The following is a 20,243-nucleotide window of genomic DNA, read 5'->3' as shown; positions in this document are numbered from 1 at the left end:
GTCAATTAAACATAAGAGGAAAAAACTGCCTACAAAAATAAAAGGAGATATTCTATTTATTTCGTGGTGCCTTTTTAAGCCACATTGCATCAATTCATCTAAACTCTTCTTGTGGGTTGTGAGGTTGATTGCCATCCTCATCATCCCTGGTGTTAGGATTATTATCAAGCCGCCAAAGGCCCCTGACATAGCTCATCTAACAACTACTTACTTTCATCAGTAAGTAGTAACTGGGACTGCCGTTGGTCCCGTTGACGTACCTTCCGAAGCACGGATCATCTTACTTTCGGACGAACAGATGATCAGCCAGTGATATCCTAACCAAACAAAGTAATTTTTGTGATATTTCCCCACTGGGATTCGAATTCGGGACCTACGGATCGTGAACCTAACGCTCAACCACTGGACCACGGAGGCCGTTGCAATATTGCTATTTGACATTTGTTGACATTGCGCACTGACTTTTATATGCGTAACGGTTAAATTGCAACATTACTTTTTAGCGCCTCAGTTCGAACAACTACGAACTAAGAAATCGCATATATATAAACTTTCACTTCGTACTTATTTCCTATGAAATATGACTTGTCGTAATAACGTACCTTCGGCCGAAAGATCGAGTAACAGGCGGCCATGAAGAAAAAATATAATCCTAATATCGCGGCGCAATATTCATCAGACTAATAAACGTAAGTTTTATTTCATGCCACATAACCCAAACCCTGGCTCTATAAATAAAAAAGCCTGCCTTTTGCGCGATAAACCGCTAATCAGAAGCACGCACGCGCCCCGTACTACTTTAATGACATAGTTAAAAATCCCCAGGCCAAGGTAGGAAAGTTACCTCCAGGGTTTAGTTGCCCAGCTTATCCTTACAGTAAACCGAACAAGTTGCCCCCATTTGCTAATCTCCTAAGCCAAGTAATGAGGCGGTGCGAGTGATAAACTTTTGAGGTAATATGTACCCACTTATGGAACTCAGGAATTCTTCATCAAGGAATCTTGAACGCGAGGTGTCATTTAAATTTCATGAGCACTTTAAAGTTTCTGTTCCCAAAGAGATTATGAAAAGATATTTCAACAAAGTGACATCATACAAGTTTTTGAACTTAGTTTTAATGCGGAGGGAATTAAAGGCCACTTCTGTAATTTTCTCTTCTACTTAGTAGTGGAGCGGCGGACTCCACCGCGGAAACGCGAACTAAAATTCGTTTTAGTTGCTAATATGGAAGTAATCTTCACGCTAATGGTTTTCTGAGGTAGACGAAGAGGATGGAATACCATTTTCAAGATAGTTCTACTTTCCACACAATGTTCACGTCGTCTCTTAAAGATTTGAATTTCTTGAAAAACGTATTTAATTTAAAGATTAATTCCGCTACATGATTTTTAAAAGCAGATTCTTATAAATGAACTCATAATAAGTTATTCGTTGTTCTATGATTTCTTTTGTTTATTACTTAACGTGACTAAATCGACACACACCAGCTGTTTACAGATTACTAGTATTTGACCTTTCGGAATAGGAAATACTAAAAAAAATACTGTTTGGCGACATGTTAATAGAAATATATTTTCGAATTGATTGAATTGAGTGATTCTTAATACTTGTAAGATAGATTTTTCTAGATGGAAAAGAAATGTGCGTTACGCTAGCCAGATTTTAACGAAAGTCACCGTTTTTTTTGAAGTAGATAATAAGTCCAGCTTCTTGTGCTGATTTTTAAATTTGGTAAGGAATCGATCGATATAATACGTCACTATGACTCACGTCATGGAAGTCGTAACACTGGCATCCGTACCTTGCCAGTACTAATTCGTATCGCGTTATTGAAGCTATTGTAAAATATTATAATGTAACTTGTAATGTACCCTCATTGATTTAAAAGATGTGTTGCTGTTGCAGTTTCTTGTCATTTCTTCTCCTCAGCCATAACACCTTGCGAAATGACGTAAATTCAAAAATGTTACATTGACCTTCAACAAGTTTATCCATGATAATTACGTTGAATAAATGATTCTGATTCTGATTATCTATATTCAAATATAATTATTAATTGTACTAAACTAGTCGTTCTGCTTAATATCTCTATCTCACTCGCTCCTTATAAATCGCTATCGCCACCTCTCCGCTCATTTTCCAAACCATGCAACAATACAAGCTTGCCAGGAAACTCCAGGTAGGTACATGCACGAATAGCGTCGAGTAATGAGTTTTGTTGTTGAACAGTTACTGCTGGATTAAGGGACACTAGCGACAGTGTACCGAGCGATGGAAGTTGCAAATTACTGCACTGCCCACTGCACTGGGCACTCGGGCACCTCTAGCCAAATGGGCACTTTATTTTTATATCAGCCGCACTGTCATCGGAATTATTTCGCTGCTTTTTAAAAGTGGATTCATGTGTGGGCGTGAATTTATTTATGCTAGACTAGTATAAGTACTTACTTAACTTATTCATAAATATATATTTTTAACTGTTTCTTTACCTCTTTATTTTTTTATAGATATTCTTAAGTATTTTGAGCAAGTATTTTTTTTACGTTGTCTATTATTTCGCAAATAAACAACGTACTTAATATTATTTTTTACTGCTACAAAAGACCCTATCACACTAAGATAATTCGCTATTTATATTTATTTTACGCTACCTATAAAACATTACAATGATAACCTTACGATCTCCGCATAGTAAATGACACTGGTTTCATTCATGTTCCATACAATTTTTATCACAAAATTCTGATGTATTATCAAACAGATGAATATTTTGTTCAGATACGTACATACAATTTACTCTGATCCTTAAGGCCTTAATAAGTCATTAGGCAGTCTAGAAGGGCGACGTTGAAGCTGTTAATCTAAAAACCAACATAAGGCAACATGCAATCACTTTTGATACGAAGTTCTACAATGGACATGCTGAAATTGGTGATTATATTACAAAGGACACATTCCCATTGGTTTTTATACGACATGGCCAGAAAGCTAAACAGCTGAGCAAGTTCTGTTTTTATTCGCTCTCTGTCCAGCATAGTGTATATAGAAGTAATGTATCAAAAGTAGATTATTGATAGCTAGATCAGTATGAAGTGTAATTTTCCGATAGCATCTATTCCGAAAACAAATTAAGCTTCGGCCGCCGAATTAGTAGATCCCATCGACGGTACAACCAAATAGACGCCTAATGTTTAATTCTGTCACCTAGCAGCTCGTCGTTTGGGGGAAGCGCGCTGATTGGCTCACTCAAGATCCTAACCCTTTCGCTCGGTCACGGCAGCTGTCGCGATTGGTCGAACGTTGTCAGGCGGTATGTTATATCGGACCTATTTGTCACATGTGTTGACAGAAGCCGTTCTTTGTTGTTAGGAGTCTAGAGGTTGTATCGTCGATGGTGGATCCCCATGCAATCACAGAGGTGAGGTATGTTAATCGAGCCATTTGGACAGCTCAACACTACAGTTATGAATACATACAGAACAGATTGTGTCAAATGGAATTTTGTATGAAGCCCATAAGGGGTGTATGTGAAGCAGGAAGTAATCGCATTACTGTTCTTAATTTTCTTTGGTGGATTGAAACGTTCCTGTGGTAGTAACGTGGTGAAATGTACAAGAATACTTGCGTAAGTAGCTAAACCAGATACATATTATAATGTGTTAAAATAAGTTTATTTATTTTTTAAGTATTACCATTTCAAAGAGAAGAAATGAAACAAGAAATTCAATCAAGTAAACAAGAAACTTCTTTACAAAAAGTTGTTATTTGAATAAGAAACTATATTCTATTTTGAATACCTATAAACTGCTTAAAAAGTTCTACCAGATAATTTCACGGTTATCTCAGTGCCAGTTAGCGGTGTAAAAACGCAAGTACTTACTTAGTAAGTAGGTTTAATTATTGTATTATTCAAAGTTCAATGACAAAACAAATACCTACATAATATACGTGTATTTATAATAAACCTGTAATCTCATAAAGTAATAGAATAATGTTGACTTAGCTGTTTTTAAGCAGATTTGGGAGTCGCTTGGCTGCAGTTTTCGCCGGGCCGAGTCGCGTCGTCGGTATAGTCAAGCGCGAAATTTAAACTAATTAGATGTAGACGAGAAAATAAATGGAGTAGCCTTTCATTTATTTAAAAATTGCCCAGCTCGTTTGTAGTTAAACCGCACGCGACAAAATATTTAGTCAAAACAATCAGTTTTACTTATTTACGTACTCTGCCAAAGTCAAACCTCGATTACAGACATGCAAACAGCAAGAAACAACATTTTTACGTGTTCATTGAATTTAAATAGAAGTTCTGAATGCCATCGCGGGCATTGTATTCAAACAGGGCTATTCTGAGACCGTTAGGCATGTTCTAATGGCAATTTTTGCGCTGCATTTGTTTTTGCAATGCTTTATCCGCTGAGCTTTGGTGGTTTACGCACCGAAAAAAGGGAGTAAAAAAGTAAAACAAAACAGCTTCCCTGTTTAATTTAGCGAGGGTTGTCGACAAAAAATGCTTGGCTCTCGTTGAACCTTTTTATGAACGTAGCAAGCCAGGAATGCATTGTCCCCGTTATACTGTCCGGCTAGCTGTAAAAAGACGATAATATTTTTGTCCGTAGCTCCTGACTCAGTTGGTTTATTGGTGGACACGTCACTTGGAAGAATGTAGGGCAGTGATTCACTGAGATAGCGTTGAAGAATCGCCCTCCGATGGTAGCACATGTGAGGGTGCTGCTTGTAGAAAAATACGTCTTGTTTGTCTTGAGTCTGTTATTTAAACATTACATCTTCTTTTCTTTACAATAAAGATCAAACGTATTATTAAAAAACAATGTGCTAATATCTTACATAAATAAGGGTTAGTCTTTTTTGACTTTGTTGTAGCCAAGCCTAATAACGAACATACATACATGAGAACACGCCTATTTGTAAAAATGGAGTTGGCTCACCGTGTTCACTTCTTCTATCAAAATCTTCGTTTATTCTCTCTTTAGAGTAACGGTTGTTGGCTTGACTTTTCTTTTAAAATTCAGACTTCAATTTTCAAAGATTGATTTGAGTCTGTGTCCACTGTAGGACAAAACATCACTCACGTCTTTTTAATACGAATGGCATTTGCTTTAAACAAAACAAGCACAAAAGTGTATACATTATGAAAAGTAAACTATACACTTAGATAGATCGATAGATAAAATACTTTATTGAGCACAATGGACACAAAATACAGAGATAAGGACAACATATACAGAAAAGTACAACAGGCGGAAGGCCGCGTTGTGTATAAGGATTCAAATGCCAAATTCTTCCAAAAAAAATAATAATTCAAAATATGATTTTAGTATAAAATCTACGCATGTTTTTACAGACTAAAGAAAATTTGTTACTGTCGAAAGTTGGGTGGACATTGCATTGCCGCTTATCAGTCACGCCAGCCAACATGCAATCATCACTCTTCACGATTTCAATCTAATCAAGATATAAATTAAAAATAAGCCTACCAAACAATAGTAAAATAACTTGTAAAAGGCTGTAGAGAGTCTCGCCTGAACACAGTCAAGGATTTTAAGGTAAACGAAAACCCTATCGCACTAACATATTTGACATTTAGTAAGATTTTGTTAATACGACATAGTCCTAAATTATATGCATAATGGTGCTAATTCCTGTAAATACCATCTAATTTTATTTTAAGTTATATCTGTCATTTTCTTATCCGCCGAAAAGGAAAGGGACGGGTAATCGACAAGCATAAAATTTATGGAACACACGTCAATTTTAAGCACAAATCTAAACCAACCGTCTAAAAATTTTACGTCCGTCAATAACCGACACAGTTAAGTAGACAGCACGTCAAACGGATTGCATACCAGCGACGTACCTTTTGATTCGCCCGGGTTATTCATTCATTTACTCATTCTTCCTAAAATTAAGAGCTGTGAATCATCCGTCCCTTTCCTTTTCGACGGATATGAAAATGACGGATATAACTTAAAATAAAATTAGGCGGTGTCTGCAGGAATCGGGGCCATTAATGCTCGTGACTTTAAATATGGTAATGTATTATTTATAATTCGTATTAATTCATTTGATTAGACTAGCTTCTAATTCTAGATTAAGATTTTAGAATTTCGTAGTCATCTGCCTAATTGTGTAGACGATTATCTATCGTACATACATAATAATATAGACATAAATACACAAATATGATTATGTACATAAATATTTGTGGATGAATAAACTTCTTTTTAGTTATTTACTTACATAAACTCACGAGTATCACTACGATTCATTTACCTTCTGACAATAGTAACATAGTTATATATCAATATACATGTATCTATGTAGGTACATAGGTATGTATGAGTGATGTGTTTGCCTTTGTGAAAAACACTTAAGTTCCCGGTGTGAACTATTTCACTGTGCAGTGCAGCGCTAAATTGCGAAACTGGACGCTATTTTGTAGGACTAGGTATTCTAAGAACCGTTTCATTGTAGAAGTCCGCATAAAACATTCACTGAAAATGAAACGGACATCTTTGTGTACATCTTACACATTACACCTTGTTCATATAGTGGTTGAGCGTTAGGCTCGCGTTCCGAAAGTCCTTCAAATTAACAAAACAAAAATCGACATACTCTGTTCTGTAATAGTGATTATCATCATCATCACCAGGCCATTAACGTCCCCACTGCTGGGGCACGGGCCTTCCCTATGGATGGATAGGAAGATCGAGCCTTAAACCACCACGCGGGTCCAGTGCGGATTGCTGGTTATTAACGACTGCTAATGCAACCGGGACCAACGGCTTAACGTGCCTTCCGAAGCACGGAGGAGCTCGAGATGAAAACTTTTTTTTGTGGTCACCCATCCTATGACCGGCCTTTGCGAAAGTTGCTTAACTTCAACAATCGCAGACCGAGCGCGTTTACCGCTGCGCCATCGAGCTCCTCAACTCATCATCTCCTAATAGTGATTATAACTGCATATAAAACAGAAAATTTATACAGCGTAACAATCCTGATTAGCTTTATTCGTGAAAATACCTATTCAAAACATAAATAAATACCTATCTTCAAACTCGCAACACTACGAAAACAAACAAAAACTTGTAATTACGTTAAACACAAAACAAATTGTAAGACGCGGCAAGAACGGAACTTGGTTGTAAATTTGGGATCCCAATTTCATTTTCGCCTTAATCAATTGTAAGCCAATTAGGCGGAAGTTTCAGTTTCCCCGCCATTACTGATTCACCAATCGAAGAGGGGAGTAGTTATGAATAACGCGTTTTTGCTTACATACACCCATAAATATTATGAGGAGAGCAGAAAGCAAGAAGGCTATCACAAGACCGTTGAGAATTAAAATTACTTACTACTTTGTTTAAGAAAAACAAAAATCAAAAGATGCTTTACGTTGTTGTGTTGTTGTTGTATTCTACATTCTACATTGTATTGTGGAATAATTATGTACCCGAGTAATGAGAAAATAACTAATTATCAGGTTAAAACTGTAGCCTGGAAAGTCCCTCATTCCAAACATTTCGTTGAACAATGACATAATCACAGCATAAAAGACAGTTACAAAAAGGCAGCAGAATCACAAACCGCGGTCTTTCTGCTGCATTTTTTCTGCTTGCTTACCTATTGTCATAGAATAAGGAATAATACTACAGCAACTCTGCGCTCCTCACTAGCGTCTTAACTAGGTTTAACACCCCCCCCCATCTCCCCCCCCTCGAACATAGTTTAGACTTGAATCGTATGGCGTCCGACGTCACACACACAGATGCGCGTGTACGGTAACGTCAATGTGTGGTGTCTGTGTAAAACAAGCTTGTTTGTATGAAGTGTCCAGGGCGTGCTATTGTTGCGATTAGTTTTATTATCTTATCCTTTATTTGGATGGGTAAGTACGTACTTTGACCTTAATACATAATCTAACAATGACAAGTCTAACAATGAAAAGAGTCTTTTGGAAAATACATATTTAGAATTTTAACTGGTGAGTATTTTCGTAACGTTGTCACCACTTGGAACGTACATTTAAGTGGATTAGTTTTAATTACCACTGTAATAGCTACCTAATTGCTAGATAATATAGACCACTTTACAATTCCTAATACTAAAATGACAACACTAAATAAAATTTAATAGTTTTAAAAGCTGGAAAACCAAAGAGAACGTATATAATTTGGTTACTTTCAATATCAAAGTAATTTATAGACTATTGATGATTTAAAACTACTGCTTCCCAATCAAATTTTATTAAATGTTTGAATGCTCATTCAACTAAACGGACACTACATTTTACGAGAACATAAAAGAATTCCATTTGACTAATGAAATAAAAGAACCGAAGAAAAAGATTGTCCAACAAATTGGTGAACGACAAAAGGCCGATTGTAAAGGAGTAGTGTCACAGTTTCCAGGGTAGAGTAATAAATTGAATGAATCATGGGTAGTATGGCCTGGGAGCCCCGCTGTGTGTATAGTGCCTTAGGCGCCATATTTGACGGATATAAACATAAAAACCCGTTCGTATGTGCCTGGTCTTCCCACGCTTAGGTCGCGTATCAGGTATCAGAATATTCGTTAAATTACAACAGGTATTTTTATTTTCAGAGCTTCAATTTTATTTAAGAACTTAATAAACTTCTCCATTAGTATATCTCTGAATACATTTTGTTAGAGAATAAGACTTTTAGAAGAAACTCTTGGGATTTGTAAGACTTTTCAGCTGAAGTATTTAACAGAGATTACTTAAAATAAGAATAATAATAAAAACTAATATATCATGACAGAGGTGAGACGTCTTGCCGGATCAATAACCACTCCCCTAAAATTCGGCCCTCCTGGGATAAAACTTCTAGATTCGTCCACTTTGTAGGTGCCCATTGGTCTCCCACTAGAGACTAAACAATATTAATTTATTTTCAAGGTAGTCACTCGTCCCCTGGAATAAAAGTTATACGTAGATCCAACACCTGCTCAGACGTCAAAAGAAAATTTCAATATTAGTAAAGTGAATGGATATATAAATTATATTATAATAAATAATAGAGGTAGAATAGGGGACGAATGGGCACATGGTGCTAATTTCAGGGGACCAGTGTGACCTGACCCATCTTGCCCCTACGTCCCTATCTTTCATTCTATCTATGTCCATATTTTCATCTAAGTGGTTTAAGTGTGAAAAGGTAACGTACCGACAGAGTAACTCTTACATTATAATTATTAGTCAACAGGCTACACTTTACGGCAACAATTGTGATATCTGTAGATAAAAGCTGATAATATTATAGTTCTAACTTCTTTGTCTTGTATATGAACAGTCGCACCATCTACACAGTTAGAAACTATTGTAGTGTCTACTGATAGTCACTAACGCAGTTTTGGGGATATTTTTTATTATAGAAATCAAATTGTTTTTCAGAAAGAGTTTTTCCAACCTTTGAAGAAAACTGGTGCCATGATTTTAATTAAGTTTTACGAATATTTTGTATATTCATGTTTTAAGTTCAAGTTATATAGGTAATTAGTGACAACGTAACGAATACTAAGGGGAATGATTCCGCTGACGATTTTAAATTTACCGCCACAAATGTTTAAAATTATATTTTTTAATATATTTTCATTTCTATACTTTAGCGATGGATAATTCCACTGGACATTAACTCAGAATCATAGTCTGAATCATTTCTCAAAGTTTTCGTTACAATGTCACTAACACCCTGTATAATTTTATTAAGGTAAAAATAACTTTATTATTCTAACTTCAAAAATAATAGAAAGATGAAACCATCGGCATAGAATAAGCAGTCTGAGCTATATAAAAAGCTAAAATAGAAAATACGATGTAATCAACCAAGAGCCCAGGTTTTATCATTATACACATGACGCTCTATTTTCTCTCTGTACTATTTCTAAAAGAATGTGAATTGAATATAATAAATATCGCTTTTAAATAAAGACCCAACTCTTAAGGCTATTAATTCTGAAGGTTTTATCGTCCCATTCACGAGAGGTAATATGAAACTTGGAAGAGTTTAACCTTTAGACGTAAATCTGATAGTTCGTGACCACGTGATCACATGACCGTCACCGGTTTTGGGGTTTTAAAAACCTTTCTCATTGCCCGTATGCTTATGGAGTAGGTATGGATATTCGTGCATTAGAGCGCCGCAACAAAAATGGATGGAAGACCGTATGATATGGCAGATTGTTCGATAATAGGTAAAGAAAAAAGTTCAGTTTCAAAAGATTGCAGGTTTGGGACCACAGTGTTTTTTAAAAAGTAAGTATCAAGATCGTAATTACAGTTTTCTTCTCATTAAAAATAAATAAACCGAAACCCCTTCCGGTTTTTGTTCAACAAAATTATGTTTAATTTCTGAAATTAGAATTTGGAATATAAAAATAAAAATCTTGTAATACCCACTTCGTTTTTATATCGGATACTAGTATTAATTATTTTTCCGATAATCCTTACGGAGTATTTTAGTTGTTTCTAGAATGTGTAGTTCCTCACAGTGTCAAAACTAAAATTTATGATACACGCGTACATTACATGTGATATAATGTCAAGGAAAACTAAATTGAGTAGTGATTACTTGGTAGAAAGCGATTTCCTCCCTTTCAAATCAATATGTGAGATAAGTAGGAAAACGAGACAGGAAAACCCTTAAATGGACGATTCAGAGAAAAAACATACGACGTCAATATGCTATAATCATTATAAAGAAAAGTTATACCTATATACTCCTATATAGACATAGGAGGAAAGAGACAAAAGGGAGATAATAATTAATAAGTAGTATTAAATAAACTTGCAACTAATTTAGGTAATAGTTGTTATTATAAATACTATACAGTAATTCGGTACTGACCTACCATTTTCAACTATTAATAGTATATCATAGGACCAAGAATAAAGAATAATAAAACTTCATATTTTTCCGTTGAGTTGAAACAGATCAGACAAGCTTAACTTTACTATCGGTGTAAACTCATAGTTAAAACGCATAAATAAATGAATAGATCCAAGTAATAAAACGTAATACAAATCATTATTATTCTAATAAATATGATTTATTAATAATATTACGACCTCATCAACCAGGATTACGTTTTATTACTTTCATAATAATTAATGAAAACGTAATGAATACTCACAAATTATTCAGTATTTACTAACATTCTGTGGTCGGTTAATGGTCAGGATATAATTACAGTTGATTCGACTTTAAAATAAACGATTTCATTTGCATTTTACTATTATATTTTTCGTTAAATTAAGTCAGTGTAAAATAAAAATAAATTCGTCATCATAGTCTAGTTTATAACTGAAAGAAATATTAGAATGGTGAGTAAGATTTTCTATTATACTTACTAAAAATAGTGGTTATTTAAAATGAGAGAAATAAAATTAAATAAAAGTAAATAATTTGATTTTTGAATTGATTTTGCTGGCTGTTTTATTTTTCTTTATTTGGGTACTAAATATTTTTTGGGTGAAATTACATCTAAAACTAATTGCAGTTAGGCTCCTATTTGATGTAATTAATTATTAAAGAAAAAGATGGGCCTGCTATAGAAATCACAGAACAATTTTATCTTGAATTCTTGATGTAAGTACATTCCTATCAGCCTGAAATTCCATCACAATTTTTCCCATAGTAATGATTATGCCTCTATGTTTGTTCACGGGCACCGCTAAAATTTGAGCTAACAGGAAAGTGTGAAACGCTGTGCAAATGAAAAATTTCCGCCGCGTTTCATTTGGCTATTGTTACCAATTTGTAACGCTCCCCGAACACGTTATTCAAAGTTCTCCGTAATTGACGGAACGACGAAATTTCATTAACGCCGTGTGGTTTTAATTCTATTCCAAAGTAGGGTTAACGGAATTGAGACTGATTTATTTACTTCTACGTTTGCAAAGCACACGACAAGACCTGGTTCCAGATTTTAGCCGATAAACGCGACGAAAGACTGAAGTAAGAGGGTTGCCTCACCATTTATACCATCTAACGAAACTCACCAATTTTTTTTCAAGACTTCTTGCCACCTTACCTGGTTGAATTTCTTTCCGTACTAATATTTGAATGTTTTGCAAGTTCAACTGGATGTTTGGCTGCGTTCAGCTTTGTCCATAGTATATCCATAGTATATACCAGTTGTGCAGATACTACTGCCCCTCTTGCATTGGACTTTACAGGTATTTTAAAAGTTGTCACAAGAACGCTGCTTAAATTAAAAAACAACCTGAGTACGAGAAAATTCAATGGGCAAAAAATCTCGGGGCTAACATAACACGGGCTCATAATAGGGCTTTTAGACATAAATACGAAAAGTGTTTGAAAACTGAAACATTTCTTTTATCTATTTCATTTTCGACTTTGCCTATTTTAATACAGATTACGTAGGTAGTTACAACTGTTTAAAATTAAAGTATACCTACCCAGTACTTTTCTTATCTTACGTAGATCTCAATCTCCTGAATAACTAGATATTTCTGGAGTTCGCTGTACGAAATTGGTAACCGGGGGGTAGAATTGAGGAAACTAGTGAACTGGTAAAGCCCTCAGAGTTTTCAATTCGGCTCTGGGTATGTGACTTGACTCCACGACTGCGTTACACGGGTCAATAACCGGGACTGACAGTTTTACGTGTCCATTACATGGCGGTATTGATATTTCATACATCTTTGCTTACTTTTTCAGTTTCATCTACTCAATTTTGATTTCAAATTTTTAATTAACAATCTCATATCATCCAAATTCATCACAATTTCACTTACACAAGCACTCTAACACGAAACATCTCTCAGAACTATTCAAACTGACATGGTAGATAAACTTAGATTAGTTATTTGTGTTCCCACACTAAAATAACACAGGTACTCAGTTAGAAATTGACTAACCAATATTGACTTGAAATTACCAAGCTAACATACCACTGTTGCCACCGCACAACCAAAACAAAGCGCTGAACAGTTTATTCCAAGTACCGTTTCTCAGAAGCCCTTCGTATTTGATTGAGAACTCTTATAAATAAATCTAGCCGACACATTATAGCTGAAGTGATGGACACAACATTGTTGGTACTTTTACGAGACAAACGGTGAGATGAAAGCAAAGATATTGGCTTTTTGAACGACAGTTCTGCGAATACGATACATGTCAATGTGAAAAATGTGTCGTGAAGACTATTGCAATTCTGTATCTACAGCTTTTCCAGTAAAAAATAAACAAGCGATGAAAGTATGTTTAAGTACATGACAACCGAGCAAGATTGAATTGAATTATTAAATAATTCAATTGAACTTTGCTTGACTGTCAAATACTTACACACGTTCACTGCTTGTAGACATAATGTTAATGTTAAATGAAAAAAAATATATTTATGTGATGTCTTAAGACTGTGGATATTGATAAGGAAAATTAATAACAAAAAATCAATTCAAAATCCTTCCAAGTACTTAACTAAAAAGCTTATTCAAATTGATTGTCCTTGTAACAGAAGTAGAATAAAACCGGATTTGTAACAAAGGTATTATGAAATACTCAAATTTCCCGATACCGAATTTTAAATCTTTATAAACTGTGTCTAAACTAAGACTAAACTAACAATTCTAAAATTGTATTGTAAGTTAAGTGTCTGAAATGCAATTATTATTGTACATATCAAGTATCACTTAAACTGTGTCCGCAAGCAACAATATTTTACTACATGTACTAATTTGTCAACGGTATGACTTCAAAGACGTGCGTTCGAAGAAGTCAAACATAAAATGTAAACAATTGAGACAGCCACAACTGCCCACGCTATTTTATGTTAGCAATAACAAATAGACGCTACTTAACTATCTTCAATCATATACGATGAAACAGTAGACAATAAACTGGTATTTTTAAAGTGTTTTGTAGAAGATGAATTAAATTTAAAAGATTTTTATATTAAAGTAGATGGATTTACGACAGTTATTATTATACCTATAGCTTTATTTTTAGTTGTAATGCTCTTTCTTCTATTCTAATATGTATCCGCTTTTATAAAATAGAAATATTTTTAATTAAGTTACATTGTGGTCTAACGAAAGTCTTTAATAAAAACAAATCTAAAAAACCGAATAAGTAAAATGCTAAAACAGTAAAATCAGCAAAAACCGGTCTCCTACACCAGAAAATTCCAACACAATCGGAAGCAGACAGCTCGTTTCAAGACTTCGAAGCGTCGAATCCCAAAGTTAGAATTTCAATTCCGTTCGATTGTCAATCAATCTAGTCAGAAGCAGAAATTCAGCCAGACGAGACCTAACTAATTCAGAAATTGCCGACTCTGACCCAATCATCAATGCTAATCCTTCGAATGAGCTCAAGACCTGCAAGTTCGTCTTCGGATCAACTTTGTGTAGGCGAAGCAAACATCCCAACACGACGAACTACCTGCCTGTTTTACTTAGATCTGTTGTTGAAATAGTTACAGATCTTGTCGTAGTTTCGGAAGTTGCTTGTCTCGAGTCACTCTTTGGCCTTATGTCAGATAATATCAATTTTCATAATTACATGCGAGTACAAGACTATACGACATATTTTAAGTTTAAAAAAAATGCTGTAGCGAATAAAGTTCCTCGGATGAGTGTACGATTTGGTGTTCCTCAAGGTTAGAATGAGTGGCTTTTCCAAACAAACTTAACGGTTATGATTTGTCATTTTTTGTGTGATTAAGTGGCGGTCACACGCGATCGTATCTTTGAATTTTAAAAAGAGCTGATATTGCTTCGTCTATTCCGATTTCAACTTTTTAAAAATTCCAAGCGTTTTTTATAATTTTCTTTTGATCATTTAAATGACAGATTTAAAACCTAATTTATTAGTAAAAACAATTTAAGTCTTGCAAGCCCAATAAAATCACCACGAGTACAAAACACGTTGAAACAAGACGCTTAAGTCACACTGTGTGACTTCGCACACATTCGTCGCTAACATACTGTAAAAACAGGTAGAGAGCCCAACCGAGTTAATATCAGACCTTGCTTCAAAATAAATACGAATTTTGTATAGGAACGCAATTTTAATTAAAACAAATATTTAGTTTAACACGCATGTTATAATAACATGCGTTGATTACAAATTAGCCAGGTAACACTTAGAGAGATTCGAATGGGAGGCGGAGTAGTTTTGCAAAAACATTGTGAAATAATATCATTACGTATACTTGCTGACAGATAGTAATTCCTTGGTAAAGAAATTAGATAAGGTGTGTCATTTCAATTCAATCACAGTCTAAATTAAATAATTTCCAACGAAAGGTAATTCAAATAGCAAAGCCCCGCCGTTCATTAATTCAGTTTTTCTATCAGTTTACTAAAGCCATTTAAATCTATTGAATATAGATAGTAGAGCGGCTTTTTTCTCCTCCGCACCAAGGTCTAATGTCGGGACATTAATATCTTTTTTACCTCTGTTAAAATATGCGTGGCATTTAAACGTTTCCATATCGAAAAATAGGCAAGCAGACTAGATAGAAATGAGAATGTTTTAAAAGCAACTACTTACTAGTTTTATTTATATCTTCATTATTGATACAGTCGATGTTTTTTTGGTATATACTTTAATAACCTTTGATTTTATAGTAGATAAAGTTTAAATTAATATTGTAAAATGTAGTTTGTATATAAAGCCGAAATAAACGCGAATGAATTGGAAATGTAACCCAATCTATTGAGATAGTTTAATACCGATATAATCCGTTACATCCGGGGTTGACACCCCTCTACGTTATCTATCATAAAATTTGCAACACAGGAGGAAGTGATAGATCACAATGGACTCACGATAACAATGAACGCGACATTCCACATTTAACACTACACAAATTTTAGCACGTTCAAACAATTTCGCACTTGACTTTTTATTGCAAATGGATCTAAAGAAATTTAAAACAAGGAGCGTATCGCAATTTATTCAAACAGAAAACCTTAGAGATGGTATGAGTCTTTTTTTGTTAAAAGACATCGCGCAGATTAATTGAGTTAAATGAACCGTGTCTCCTATTTTCTTTTTGGTTTAAAATTGCTTTTTCTTAAGACGGCATTAACTTCGGTATAACAAGATTGTTTTTTTTATCTAAAAGCGGATGTGGCATGAACAAAGGCAGACAATAAATATAAATATTAGCTTATTAGTCGGAACTGTGATATTGATACACCCGAAATTTGTCAGATCCTTTGTGACCAGTTCCGGTGGTAATCGCTTTACAAAATGGGTTCGCAGACAAAAAATCTGTAGCTTACTGCATTGTTTGCCCTTCGAAAGGAATGCTCCCAGGTAGACGGGGGGTGGATCGATCACACAATGTGCAACATGGTGATAGTGAGCATTGTGATAATTTAATAGCGACAGCACGTTCCATTAATAATGGCAAAATTGATACAAATGGACATTAACACGGGTCCGCCAGATGTTTGACTTTGCATTAATTTCACCACTAAAATTTGTCCTCAGGAAACAGTTTTATCGAGCGTCTAACACAATCTTTGCGCTGTAAATATTTACAGCAGGAGTCTACTTGAAAGCGATACCCGTCTAGAGTTTGTAAAGCTGGTGGCGTTCTTGTGAGCTTTTTTTGCCGGCGGTGAACGTCTGTACGATGTGGTTTCTCGGGGCACTTGAGCCCGAACAGGTTTCAACGCAGGGACCCAAAACCGGTAACAGATCATCATAGGTAATTACGGTAGGCTCATCGCTTCACATTCCGAGACAGATGTGTTATAATGTAGATAATTGGAAAACGTAAGTACTTGACTCATCTATAACATTTTCTGATTATGGTCTTAAATGTTTTTCTACATTTAACAACAACCATGGTGGCCAATGTTAATACCAACGTATTAACATTAAAAGTTACTTTCTTTTCAAAAACCATTCATGACTTACATTGTACTGTCCATTGTGGCGGGTCATTTCCCAACCGCTTGTTAGCGAAATTATTAGAAACAGTGTATTGTGTTCAGAGTTGGAAACAAAGAAGTTCTGCAAGCTATAAAACGCGAGAAATACTTGGAAAGCTAGTCAACATTTGGTCATACACCCAGGAAGTAATATTTTAAAACATAACTTTAGTTAGATATACGTTTATTATGTGGTCACTGACATATCTCTACCTATTTAGATTCCAATATCAATATTTGCTGTAGCATTAAGTGCAACATATGCCAGGTAGATACAGTTAAAATATCACTGTACTATGCGTCATATTACCGGTCATGATAAGAATATACGTTGCAGATAAATGTCGACAAATTTGAGTTGGAAATTAATATTGTGTAGGTGTAGCTGACAAATGTTGAGACCATTTACACAACACGTAGAAAGTCACGCCCTCCGTACAATATTCCGCCCTCTTAATCACTACCCAACCGAATAATTAATAACAGCTCAATTAAAATATCAACTAAGTGTTTCCGCCCTTATGATGAAGACAGCGCGACGTATGCGATACATAAATTATTAAGCTTAGTAGTAAGATATTTATGAATACTGTTAATTTGAATTGGTTCCTGATTTAGCTGTATAAAATGATTAGTTCCTATCTTTTGGAGCTTTTGTGATGTGCATTCCGATTTAGCAACAACAATTTTATTTCATCACTGTCTTATTGGTTTTCTTAAAATACGGTACTACTTCACGGTAGCAAACTTACCAGCTGCAAATTGATTAAACTGATTAAGAGCCTTTACATAACCATTTTGTTTATTGATGAAACATTTAGAAGACGAACCGTTAACATTTTCAATTAATTCGATGTTCCCCTAAATCTCTCGTTCGTGTCCAACAGCTAATTAACGCTTATAAGTAAAGCAACGCTAAAGGAGCTAAACCGCGATTTATCGTGAAATCAGATTTGGAGCCGGGAGGCACGCGATTACAATCTTCTCAGGACAGGAAGGTGCGCAAACTCCTCATCTCGAGGGAAATCACGCACGCAACAAACTTTATGGCAACACGTCCCGAGAAGCGATCCGCCCGGGGCAACCGAAGACGGCCCTTACCACACACAGACTCATTCTAAAGAAATAACAAGACGCGGGCAGTGTCTCTACGCGGCCGCCTCATGTGATATTCAAAATAGTAACTTTTTGCCTCGAACCACTACATACACTATAGAATACTTATTCATTCAACAAAAGCTTTAAGTCACTTTCACAAATCACGTGTCATAACCGCGGAAAGCACTGCCCGCTACTTGGGGCTAACAAAACACTGACCGTGGTAGAATACGGCTGCAAGCTCAAGCGGATTCCATCTTGAGCGAGGCGTTCTCGAAGTAAACGCTTCAGTTGCATCCGAGGAATCTTCACTAACTCCGCTTTGCCTTCCTCGTACTCGTCAGCATACTTGGCTGGTTCGATGACTGCTGTCGCCTGCTCCTTTCTCACTTCTTCGTCACATCGGCAAGTGTCTCGAGCTGCGGCTGCCTCTTCCAATGTGAAATAAACAGCCGCAGCTCCTTCTTCTCTCAAACTTCTTATTGAGTGCAACAAACGTTGACGATGTGCGGGGTTTAAGACGCCGATGGCATCCAGATCGGGTTCTCCAACTTGTTTACATATTTCTAAATCGTCATACCCATTGTCTATGAAACTTTCCGCATACTGGCCTAAGTGGAGAGATTTTAACCACTCGACAACGATATTGCCGGTCGTTGACGAAGCCATATCGCGTCAAAACTGCGGGCGCATCACAAGACGTGCTCGCGGCGCGGCGTTCTGCGAGAAACTGGCGGCCACGCGCCTCTCCTCCCGTCTCTCCCCTCCAGAAGCCGCGGTCGCCGCCCCTAGCCCTCCGTGCTTTTGCTTTTTGACATTTTGTAGCATAATCGTTTCATTTCATAGAGGTGCGCGTCGCGCACGTGATAGTTTGAATAACTTTGTTTTCCTGCGGTTAAGCTTCACAATAATAGGATTAGTTTAGAAGTTGGAATTTAGCTATATATTTTTTGACGCTTTATTCGGATAAAGAATAAAAGTTAAAACCTCAATGTTTATTTTTTGTTCTTCATCATAAACATTCATACGGAAAATTAATGTGACAAAAAGCATCGTAAAGGTATGGTAGAGCAGCGGGTGGCGACCGGAGTGACTTATGCAGGGATTTATTTAAAAATTAATCCCCGAGGCGCCTCTATATCAAATGCATTGTTTTTATTAATTTTAAGATTAAGGTACAGAGCTTTATTTGTTTTGTGGTCTGTTTATTTTAATTAGAATCTTTCAAGTGTAAATATAAGCGAGCGCCTAAGTTTGTTTTGTATTAGTGTGTGTCATTCATTTAGTACTGGAGTTAATTACCCACAAAGTGGGAAATGGGGCAAAGTTTACTTCGCTAAAGCTGTTACTCATTAAACTTCTTGAACCTGTTTTATCTCATTTCGAAAACTGAAACTAGAGGAACTCCAAGTTTATTTAAGTTCGCATAAAGCTGGCTCCCCGAACAGACTCAAGATAGTTTGCAAGAATTGTTTATTGTCCGGGACTTAATATATACCTACTATATAAATAGGTAGACATTACATTTTCATAAATATCACAGCAACATATTTCTGAAAATATTGAGTATTATTAACTTATTCAGATTTAGATCCAATAGTCACACAGGTATCTTAGTTGTGTTTCTCTGGCGAGATGATTTTCCTCGTATTGCTATAGAAGATCCTGCAAAAATTATGTTACAATCTTTATATAAAATGTAGATCACGGCAAAATATAATATAACTATAGGATCCCTCAAAAAACATTCGTTTATACCACAGACCGCTATATTTTTGAATAAAATGCCATTTCATTTACAAATAACATAAAATTCACGAACGTAAATCTATACAACACCGAGATACCACCAATAACTTTCCGAATTTCGACGTTGTTCAGTCCTCGGATTTGTTCATCAGAAATATTCCGATAAAGAGCTAAAGAAAGGAAAGGGCTAATACACTTTTGAGGGTTTCTCCAGATTTTCTTATCGAAGGCACTTGCGTTATCTGCGTAGCCCAAGGCGCGCCCTCTTGTGAGGAGTGCACGCAATATTTCCGACGCATGTTTGACATAGAGATGAACTAATTCTGGGCTTCCTTATTCTTGTATCCTTTTATCTACTGGTACTTGGGCAGTTTGAGATTTATCCTCAGTAGAATGTGCGGCACATGAATAGAAGCGAAGATCCCTTCCTTTGCAAATAAG

General features: G+C 35.7%; 1 protein-coding gene across 9 annotated transcripts in view; it reads right to left on the bottom strand.

The window, feature by feature from the left end:
- The window catches only part of LOC126369608 (uncharacterized), a 137,446-nt gene extending 118,681 nt beyond the window's left edge, over positions 1-18,765 (bottom strand). For all 9 annotated transcript variants that reach the window (XM_050014101.1, XM_050014103.1, XM_050014102.1 and 6 more), the window contains exon 1: positions 18,273-18,765. In XM_050014101.1, the coding sequence (XP_049870058.1) occupies positions 18,273-18,722 (450 nt within the window). In that variant the 5' untranslated portion in view covers positions 18,723-18,765. The remainder of the gene's footprint in view (positions 1-18,272) is intronic.
- Between the last annotated feature and the right edge of the window lie 1,478 nt (positions 18,766-20,243).

The sequence above is a fragment of the Pectinophora gossypiella genome, chromosome 9 (genome assembly GCF_024362695.1).
Source record: "Pectinophora gossypiella chromosome 9, ilPecGoss1.1, whole genome shotgun sequence".
Taxonomy (NCBI): domain Eukaryota; kingdom Metazoa; phylum Arthropoda; class Insecta; order Lepidoptera; family Gelechiidae; genus Pectinophora; species Pectinophora gossypiella.
The sequence above is the reverse complement of the archived record's forward strand: the minus strand, read 5'-3'. Positions and strand labels throughout refer to the sequence as shown.